Source organism: Amphiprion ocellaris, chromosome 9 (assembly GCF_022539595.1).
Source record: "Amphiprion ocellaris isolate individual 3 ecotype Okinawa chromosome 9, ASM2253959v1, whole genome shotgun sequence".
Lineage (NCBI taxonomy): Eukaryota > Metazoa > Chordata > Actinopteri > Pomacentridae > Amphiprion > Amphiprion ocellaris.
The window spans coordinates 30,492,899-30,503,958 of record NC_072774.1 but is presented as its reverse complement, the minus strand read 5'-3'; the positions used below and the strand labels follow the sequence as shown (position 1 = coordinate 30,503,958).

Below are 11,060 nucleotides of genomic sequence, written 5' to 3'. Positions count from 1 at the left end.
AAAGCAAACAAAAGATCAAGTATAAACACTAACAAGGCAAGTCACTGGAAGACCAGGCTATTAATCTATACATTCTGTCCTGCACTGATGGCAAAAAATACAGAAAGATACTAAAGTGTCTTTGGTACAAGGATTCTGTGAGAAACTCAACAGAAGCTGCTTAAGAAAACATCTAAAATCCTAAATCTAATAGTCAGTGTGTCCTTGCCCTTCTTCAGAACAGATGTAATAATCACACATGGAAAATATTATTCAAAATCATTTTTATTTGACAAAGCGCTTTTTGGATGGTAGCGGACACATTCATTAAGTAACTTCCTATTACAGTACAGTTAAAAGTAACCCATGAGACACGTTTTTTGGATATATTATTGTAAAATGATGTGACAACAACCATCTGTTTTACTGTGTGTCTCCTAATTTACAAGTTTACCTCCTGTCAGTTTAAACTGTTAACTGTAAAATCTTTTAAATTGTGTTTTTTTTAATATATATATATATATTGTCTGCTATGCTTGAACTACTTGAAGGGAAGATGATTCTACATGTGTTGTTACCATTTATTTCACAGCAATATATATTAATGGGAAAATTCTAGCCACAGATTCTTTTTTTATCCCAACATCACATCTTGTGATGACATTGGACGTCAGTCGCTGAGACGCCTCTCCAGGTCTCACTCTGTCTCTCTGTCCAGTGCATTAAAGTTTGCATGACTGCACAACCATACTGTCCTCTGGCCAGCGGTATGAGTCAACAACAAACTCATCGTAGTCGGTGCTATAGCAGAGCGAGTGAATGTGCGCTTGTTTGTCGGACGGCTCGGGGCGAAGTGTGGCCAAGTTGTGCTCGTAGGCGTACTCCATGATCTATAACACACAGGTTATGGAAAATACAATCTCTTAATCCTCTGTACAACGGGACTCAGACATGATGAGCTGCTGGATACTCATACTGTGTACTCAGTTTTCACCTTGACAGCCAGTTTGAGGGAAACATCCCTGATGGAGCTGAGAGGAGGATACAGCCTTCCCTCTGCCAGGTCCTTCTCTGTCACCAGGTGAGCAAGAGCCTGAAGAACAGTGAACAAACAGCTCATGTTGCAGTAGAGAACACACGGAAGTAACAAGCTTATGGAAGATGCAGAAGTCAGATTACTCTCAGAATGTTTTTTTTTTTTTTATCGGCGTCTTGGAGCTAATGAGTGCCCCAATAGATGAACTGGTGAAGCATGAGCAGGGACTAAGGTTTGATTCTGACATATGGAATGATTTGCTGCATGTCAAGTAAAAATGTCCCCCCAAAAATGCAGAAATTCACTATTGTAAGATAAAGGCAGGTAATGTAATATGCTTCTATAATGCCACATGATACGCAGTAAATGGCTAAAAGATTTAGAATTAGAACTAGAATTAATTAGAATTATATCATTCTTTAATATCATTCTTTAATACAAAGCATCTATATACACTACAGTTCAAAAGTTTGGGGTCACTTAGAAATGTCCTTATTTTTGAAAGAAAAGCAGTTTTTTTTCAGTGAAGATAACATTAAATGAATAATAAATCCAGTGTAGACATTGTTAATGTGGTAAATGACTATTGTAGCTGGAAAAGGCAGATTTTTAATGGAATATCTCCATAGGGGTACAGAGGAACATTTCCAGCAACCATCACTCCTGTGTTCTAATGCTACATTGTGTTAGCTAATGGTGTTGAAAGGCTCATTGATGATTAGAAAACCCTTGTACAGTTATGTTAGCACATGGATAAAAGTGTGAGTTTTCATGGAAAACATGGAATTGTCTGGATGACCCCAGACTTTTGAACAGTGGTGTAGATATATTTATTGTCTTCAGATTTAAAACCAAAGGAATCAGGTAGCCTTCAAGTTCTTGCATTGCAGTAAAAACAGGATAAAAAAGAAGAAAGTGCGTATACACTGTATGCCTCACCTCTGCTGCAGTAAGGAAGATCTCCTCAGTAACATGTTGTATTGCACAAGCAGTGATGCCCAAACCCACACCAGGGAAGATGTAGGCGTTGTTGCCCTGACCAGGGTAGAACATCCTCCCATCAGGCAGGGTGACGGGGTCGAATGGGCTGCCGCTGGCAAAGATGCCACGCCCCTGCAGCACAGAGAGGTTTAGTAAAGTTTTTAACTCATGTTTTCATTAGACATGAGCAATAAAATCCTTCACAGTCATGACCTGGATTGTAACTGTACCTCTGTGAGTGTGTAGCACTGCTCAGCGGTACACTCGGCCTTGCTGGTCGGGTTGCTGAGGGCGAAGATGATCGGGCGTTCATTGAATGAGGCCATGTCCCTGATGATTTGTTCGGAGAAGGCTCCAGCAACAGCCGCCACACCTGAGACAAAAAACCATCAGTGGGCCACATATTTCATTTGTATATTGCTCCTTTAGAAGAGTTTCTAGTCATGTTAACGTTGTAAAATTTTGTGGATCATCTTCTGCATTTTCCAAATGACATTAAAGTCTCGCTTAAGTCTGCAAATCCATCAGTGTCATCTATAGAAGATCATGTTGTACCGATGATAGCTGTAGGTTTCAGTTCCTGGATCACATCCTCCAGTTTCTTCATGTGTGGATGATCGTGAGCAAACCTCTCCTTCTCATGGGTCAGATGGTCTCGACCCTACAGAAAGATTACAGATATTAACACATAAACACCAGACAAAGCACGGTCTCATTTCATTTGTGCTGTTTTTTTCTACCTTGTGTCTGATCACAGTATTCTTACCTGCATGTGTACGTGTGTTTATACATGCGTGTTTAGTAAGATACCTTCACAATAAGACCTTTGGAATCGACCATCCAGATTTTTTTCAAACACTCGTCTTTAGCCAATCCCTCTTTCTCCATGGCCATAGTGATCAGCTCAGCAATCCCCATCGCTGCCTGGAGGTATGACAACAGGGAGGGTAAAAGAGGAGCCACTTCATCACACGTCCTTACCATCTTAAGCCAGGTTTAGTTTAATATTAATCTTCTGAGCCTCTTCTTTAAAGTGAGACTGTAAAACATTGAAAATTTAAAAAAAAAAAATCTTCCTCCTCTTCAGAATAAAAAATGACCTTGTAAGTAATAAAAGGTACTCTTGTTCAAAACAGTGCAGTCTGCATCCACTTTATTTAGCTCCACAGTTAGTATGAATTAAAGACCACTCCACCTACCTCCCCTGCTCCTTGGAACACAATGGTATGGTCACACATTTTGCTTTTTGTGATGCGGAGGGCAGCCAGGAGTCCAGCTACTGCCACTGCAGCGGTACCTGAGGACAGAGCCATGTTTACCACTTAAATCTGCTTTTAATGACATTCTCCACAGGGTTCTCAAGAATAGACTTGTACATTCACGAGTTTCTAACGAGAAGAAAAAAGTAGGACAAATACAGGATGTGTGACCCTAAAATGACAGCTTTTAAGGAGACTAATATTTTGATGTTTTGTGACAGACAAAGTCACCTATATTAAATCACAATAAATGTAAAAACTAAATAAAAATGTGCTGTCTGGTGTTGATACACATTTAGAAAGGCTAGAGCAGGCTTTATGCTTCCTAAGAGGGCAAAATGAATCTACAATGCAGTCACAAAGCTTACTGGTGTGACCTCATGCCACTCATTCGATGTGACTTAAATAAAGTTAAACATGTCAAACAAATGTAGAATAGTGACTATTTAGTCACATTTTGGGACCATTTTTGGAGGCAATGCTACTAAATCTTATAAAATGAAGCACCGGGGTGACCTAAATCTTTATCTACTTTTAAAAAATTAATTCATAATCATACAACAGCAAGACTGTGTGCCTATAAGTGTGAGTGAGATAGACCTGTGTATTTAAGCACTCTTGCTATAGTTTGGCCCTTTGGTGACAATGAAACAAACTACCGATTTGCGTTTTTAAAAGAAAGAATCATTCAGATTCTCCTGTTCCACAATATGTCAGATGGAAAAGCAAGTCTGCGTTGACTCTGATAATACTGAACAACAATGGGGGCTCCCCAGACCCCAAAGAAGACTACAAAAAGACCCCCAAAGTAGCCCCTGTTCATCTGATCTCCTTCAAACTTGTCACTGAACTTCCTCGGGTCTGCAGTAATACACCCACCAAGTTTGAAGTGGATCAACCTAAAGGTTGTCCAGATATGCAAAGAACACACATACAGAGATTTCTTAAATTAGTTAGGATATTACTGCATATTGAATCTTATCAAGAAAATGAAATTAAACATATGATAACAATGTGTTTATCACAACCTCAAGGAAGTGTACTTGGTGTAAAGAAGAACGTCAGGCTCTGTGTCCTATTTCACTTGTTTATCTGTTTTTCTCTGCTTCTTACCAGCTATACTGATCAAATATCACATATCTGTGTCGATGGATGAAGGGATGTCAGTTTGCATGTGTGTGTTTCTGTTTCTGTGTGGGTTTACCTTGAATGTCATCATTGAATGTGCAGTACTGGTTGCGGTACTTGGTCAGCAGACGGAAGGCGTTGACATTTGCAAAGTCTTCAAACTGAATCAGACAGTCCATTCCATACCTGGAAACACAAGAGCCAACAGAGAATATGAAAGAGAGATAACAAAGCTAATCACCAACTTAATGCCGAGGGCTAATTTTGCAAAGAGAGACAGCAGACTGCTTTCAGAAACATGATCTCAGTCCAGAGGAGGGCGCTCTCCTACTACACTATACAGCTGACTGAGGAGTAAAGAGGAGACAGCACAAAGTTACAACAATGAATGAAACTCAGGTTTTAAACATGTAAAGCTCACATGAAATAGAAAGAAATACTTCTTTTGTTAAATGTGATATAAAAAAGGCAAATGAAAGCAACTGAACTTTGTCCATTTTTTTATTTATTAGTTACTTGGCAAACTGACACCTGTTTCTCCAACTTTACGACAGCAGCTGATAATGACTTTCAGTGAGGGAGGTCAAACATCTAATAAAGGAGCAGAATCACAAAAAAGCCAAATCTGAAGGAACAGCACACAGAGGCCACCCAGTAAAACCAGCAGCGCTCCGTTTTACAAGATGCTGCTCAGACCACCTGACACATACAACCAGTACAGCAACACAGGAGCCAATAAGCTGCTACAAAAGCATCATCCAGCAAAAATAAGAGCAGCGTTATGAGTCTGCAAATTAGACTTAGCAGCAACAAAACAGAATTCCAAGTTCAGGTGCTTTTGTTCAGGAATTTACTGGATGTTTGCACAGAGGCGGCTGCTGCTATGTGTCTCAGATGAAAAAAAAAAGTATTTTCAGCTGTAGGAAAAGGAAAGAATGACCTGGTGTGGGTTTTCAGGATGACAAAGCCAAAGCACGGAAAATACTGTAAATTACTGGAGACTTCTGCAGTGGCTGTCACTGCAAAATATCTGCCTTAGTCATTTTGTAATATTTACTGAAATCCAATTCGCTGCCCATCTTCAATGAAAATCAACTTCTGTTTTATGGCTTTTCCAACAGCATCATCTCCCTTCTGCTGTCCTGTCTCACGTCCTTATCCTGCAGGTCACATCATTAGTTTACAATGGAAACTGGAGCAGGTTCAGCACAACAGCAGGCTCAGGATTTCAGACAGAAAAAACACAAAAGCAGGCATCTTCATTCTTTCTATCGATCCGGCAAGTAGTGTTGCAAAGTACATCGGTACTACCAATACTAAAAAAGTACTGTGACACATTCCCATTAGAAATACACTAAACACACTAAAACCTGTTTTACCAATACTTTAATTGATTCCATGTGTTTTGCTAAAAGCACCATTTTTGATCATGTGTCACAGCATGTCAGGGTGAGATTTCAATGCGCTACAATTCTTTTCTCTTTAGCATATTTCAAGGCCCCCAAGACATGATTCTAAATCAAATCACTGATGCAGATTGTCCACAGTTTGTGGATAAGTTAGGTACATGAAGCGAAAGACTACATTATTTGGGAAAAGCCGATGAAACCTCAGTCTTGAAAAGATGTTTCAGTGCTACTCACACACACCCTTAGCAGACTTAAACTAAACTTCACTGCCAATTGACTATAACTATGCTAACTGAAGTGTGCATACAGCATATACAGTAGCTGCCTTTTTATCACTACCATGAAAAGCAAATAGACTATTTTGTGTTTATTTTCACATGTTACTTCTATTTTGGAGCTGATGCAATAGTTAACACTTACTCAACCAAGAAGCAGGATTGTAAAAAAGGGGTGATGAAAATAGATTTAAGATAATTCTTTGCACAATTTGATCTGTCTCCATAACATTATTACTTTGGTATGTACAAACATTTGACATGCATCATTACAAAGCCCCAGATCTACTCTTTTCTTCTGATCTCTGTTGCTACAGAATAATGAGTGTGGAGACAGAGCCGTATGTAAACTCTAACTCCGATTAAGTTTGCATGTAAATTCAAAATACATTTTTCTCATTGACACTTTCATCACACAGACAAGCAGCTGGCATCGTTGGAGAGGTTAAGTTGTACAGCTTCATTTGTTAAACGCTCTACAATGAGTGAGAATGAGTGAGAATGAACCGCAGCACGAGAAACCTGGCAGCTGCTATCCAGAGCTGTCCAATGACATGAAAACTCAGACGGTGTAAACTTGGAAGTCACTTTGCCCCAACGTGATGTTAATCTTTGAGGTTACAATTAAAATTCTGTAGTTTCTGTAGATTCAACAGCATATGTGGGTGAACTGCACTAATGTTCTTTGAATGATGTAAACTAAGATTAGGCACTGGCATTAGAACCTTTATTAAGTCTATTTCACAGCTACGAACAATGGAATGATAGGCCGAGATCTTCTGAATCCTGCATTAAAAACACAACGCTTCGTGTTTCAGTAAGTGACTGAGGAAACTGGAGACAGGCCAAGCAAATAGACTGAACCGTCCCCGACACCTTCAAACCTGTCAGTTAACAGAAAAACAGTGAGACATGCTGAAGAGACCCACGCTTTTAAATCCTTTCCCATGAAATTGTTCTCCATAGTCAGTCATTTCACTGTCTAATAACTTTCTCTTTTTTCTGCTTCATTTTCAGCCTTTTCATAAAACCCCACCTCAGACCTCATCAGGAAAACGATCCTTGTTTGCACTGTTATTGTACAACTCTCTAAAGCCATTTCCCACTTGTTGCAGTCGCTGCTAAACTGCTTAGATTTTCTCCAAGAAGGAGGGTGAAGCTGAGCGGAAGCAAAGCAAGAGGAAAAAAGTACAGGATGAGAAGCGACCTGAGTTCAGCTGTAATAAAACTGAACGTCCTGATGAGTGAGTGCCATCGCTGGGTCACTGTTTATTCTTCCGTCTGCCACACTGTGAGACACAGATTCTCAATACAGAGACTGACAGCGTGGCTGACTTACTGCCAGCTCTGCAGTGGTGTTGAGGAGAGAAATGTGTTTTCTATCAAGCAGTGAGCAGCACTAAAGCACTGAGGGCCTGTGCAAAGAGGAGGAATAATGAGGCCAAGAAGGGAGCTATAAACTTTTCATTGTGTTTGGGCTTTAGGAGACAGGCGACAGGCGAGGATGGATGTGGCCTTACCCCATCGCCAGTGCAGCACCTTCTGGCATGGTTTGGTTGGAGTCGCTACTAGAGGTCACACCAGTTCATGGAACCAAGCTGGTCATGCAAGTATTCCAAAGAAGTGGATTTGGGATTTTAGTCTCCTGCTGACGTGCTGCAACTACAAGTCTCATCATACAGTCTAAAGAGAGGATTATGTGGCCTGACACTGAATTTATTTTTTAAACCAGACGAGAAGAAAGATCTTATGGGACATTTGACATGCTTCTGAGTAGGACTGAGCTGTGAACACATGCATATTTATGGGCATCCACTGACCATAAACTACAGAGTGACACTGTGGTTGTGGCATTGCAGAAAGAAGGGATCATCTTCCCACTGCAGAAAGCTCTTTGGTCCGTGGCCTGCACCAATAAAGATAGTGGGGGAGTGTTTTTGACAATATGTGTGTGTGCTTTGCCTAGAACAAAGCTCCTGTTGGAGGTTATTTGTGTTCAGTGTCCCTATTCTGCTTGGAAGTCTGCGTTCTTTCCTTGACAACTCTCTGAATGGAACGCCAAAATCTGACAATGCACCTCTATGCCAGCAAAAAAAACAAACAAAAAAAAAACTGGACACAAAGAAGCAGGATTTGCTTTTGTGTCTATGCTCCAGTATGAAGGGCAGTAACCAAAGCAAGTCAGGGCACACCCAAGAGATGAAAAACTGACCATGTTCCTGACTGTGTGGAGCTGTGAAAAATGCATTAATATCAGAGCAGCAGAACGGGAAGATGCAGAGATTTCGTTTGCAAAAAAACGGACTGACATTGCAATAAAAAAGAGCAGATGCTTGAACTTTGATTGCAAATCCAGTGCCTAAATAAATGAAATACACTACTGTTCAAAAGCTTGGGGTCACTGAGAAATGTCCTCTTTTTTTAAATAAAAGCATTTTTTTAATGAAGATAACATTAAATGAATGATAAATCCAGTGTAGACACTGTTAATGTGGTAAAGTACTATTGTAGCTGGAAACAGCTGATTTTTAATGGAATATCTCCATAGGGGTACAGAGGAACATTTCCAGCAACCATCACTTCTGTGTTCTAATGCTACATTGTGTTAGCTAATGGTGTTGAAAGGCTGGTGTGGAATTTTTTGAACAGTAGTGTAAGTCATTCATTCAACTCTATTAGTAACACTTCAGACAGAGACAATGGCTGCTAGCCAAACAGCCAACTACTTAATTACTCCAGTGGCTACTTTATTAGGCCATATAAATGTTTGACTCCAATAAAAATGTCTTCATTAACAACTTGCAGTCAGCATCATGTGTATATTTGACAGTCACTCATCTTCACATCAAAACAAGGGAGCATGATGGTGGAGAAACATCTCCGTATCAATATTTACAAAGCTATTCATCCCTTCAACCAGGAAGTCCCTAAAGATTAAAATATTTTATTGAAGGGAGACCTGGCCAACAAAACTGACAACAAAACACATCAGTGATTGTCCACCAAGGGGACATCCTCACTGGACAGGATACATCAGGAAGGACCAAAGTCAGCCAAAACTGCTGTAATTTCAGATACACAGACATTTATGGGCTTAATCAGTGAATGCACTGATGAATTATTTTCATTTACACATTACAACAAGATGCATTGCAAACACACACTAAAATACACACTGTTGTCAAACTAGATCAGCAGAGAAGAAAAGAGAGAAGAAAGATACCAAAAAGAAGCTAGACACAGTGAAGGTACCAAAAAGTAAATCAAAAGTCAGAGGAAGGCGCAGTTTTAAATATTAATAACTATTCATAGACTGTGTGGGCTAAAACACACTAGAAACCTAATTCTCTTTTACAACAACTCACTATGTTTACAATTGGGAGGGCAAACTCATTAAAGTATACAGTAATTAAGTTGAGTGTATATGATGGAATAGTGGGATCAGAATGTGTCCGAGGCCACCTAGTGTGGGCTTTTATGGACATATTTTTCAATGGGGGATGCCAATATTGGAACAAATAGTCACAAAGCACAAGTAGAAAGGGTTGAGGAATTAGAATGAAACAAGCTGGTGTTTGAGGGGGAATTACTGAGTATCTTTTTAACATTCACAGGGTTGGAAGTGGACAACAGCTCAAAGATTAAGAAAACAAAGGATCGAGGTCGAGGTAGTGATACTGCTGTAGAAGCAGTTACAGTATCATTCATTTTACAATTAGATTTATATATAACAGATCATTCTGGACCTGTTTATTTTCTCTTTATTTATTTTTCTGTACCAACAGGTTTTAGTTATTATTATTTTGCTACTGCTGATAAACAAATAAAAAAGTAAAATCTAAGTCACTGGCTGGGAAAACTTTCACTAAGTTCAGGGCTTGATGGCTTGAAACTTTAGACTTATCTGTATTATGTAAAACAGAGATTTTGTTCCACATGTCATAGCTGTTATTAAAAAGAATTACAGACTGTGAAACCCTGCCATCTAGATTTGGCAGTGAGATCACTTTCACTCTCTTTGTCCGGTGCTTTGTCAACAGCAGAGTGTGTTTAGAGAGCTCTGAGACCAAAAGCCTGGTGGGAAAACACTCAGTCTGAGAGAACAGGTGAGAAAAATCCTTCCCACACCTGCTTTAGGATGTAAAATGTGATGGTAAACACTCTTTATTCTTATATGACGACTCTGGTTTCCAGTTTGAAGCAGGAATGAAGGTAGAGGATTACAATGAATCTTAAGTATTATTATTTTTCAATGAATTATGCAACAAAACAGAGTAACTGTGACCTCTGTGACCCCATTTGGTTGATTAGGGAGATAGTAATGGGATTACTGTGGAACATCTCACTCTCATGCAAACTAGTTTCCTGATTCTCTCGAGGTCAACTTACTGTAACTGTAAAAGTAATTTATCAAAGGTCTGTATTTAATCAACTCATGTGTAACTTTTAATTAACATGCATTCAAGTAAAGACACTCTAAAGGAGAAATGTCACTGTTCACCTGCAGTCAGCTTCATCAGTGTGATCACTGAACTCTGATGTGTAGTTACACCACAAACATTACATCTTTTTCAACTAAGTCAGTTTGAAACTGAGAAAGATACAGTTCATATCTTTTATATTCATTTATGACTAACATATTCTTCAGTGTACACTTTCTGTGTCTGAGATTTAGGGCTGACTGCAAAGTCTCTGGTGTAATTACATTGATCTAACATTATGGTGTGAACTCAGCAGCAACAACACACAACAGTCTCTCCAGCAGTTAACATCTGCATGACAATGATGCCGATAATACTGACATAAGCCAATAAAACCACATTTATCTGTAGACAAGATCACTTTGAACAGTCTCCAGCATCATCAGTTTTCAGCTTCACAGGACAAAGGTACATACAATAAAGTTCAAAAGTTTGGGGTCACTTAAAATGTCCTTATTGTTGAAAGAAAATCAGTTTATTTCAATGAAGTTAACATTAAATGAATAATAAAT

The 11,060-nt window shown here is 39.2% G+C and overlaps 1 protein-coding gene across 1 annotated transcript in view; it reads right to left on the bottom strand.

Moving 5' to 3' along the window:
• Positions 1 to 246: 246 nt before the first annotated feature.
• The window catches only part of me1 (malic enzyme 1, NADP(+)-dependent, cytosolic), a 94,094-nt gene continuing 83,280 nt past the window's right edge, over positions 247 to 11,060 (bottom strand). The window contains exons 7-14 of the mRNA XM_023281128.3: positions 4,460 to 4,569; positions 3,196 to 3,293; positions 2,807 to 2,920; positions 2,552 to 2,657; positions 2,227 to 2,369; positions 1,955 to 2,128; positions 974 to 1,072; positions 247 to 869 (exon numbers count right to left, since the gene is read on the bottom strand). Of these exons, the coding sequence (XP_023136896.1) occupies positions 702 to 869; positions 974 to 1,072; positions 1,955 to 2,128; positions 2,227 to 2,369; positions 2,552 to 2,657; positions 2,807 to 2,920; positions 3,196 to 3,293; positions 4,460 to 4,569 (1,012 nt within the window). The 3' untranslated portion in view covers positions 247 to 701. The remainder of the gene's footprint in view (positions 870 to 973; positions 1,073 to 1,954; positions 2,129 to 2,226; positions 2,370 to 2,551; positions 2,658 to 2,806; positions 2,921 to 3,195; positions 3,294 to 4,459; positions 4,570 to 11,060) is intronic.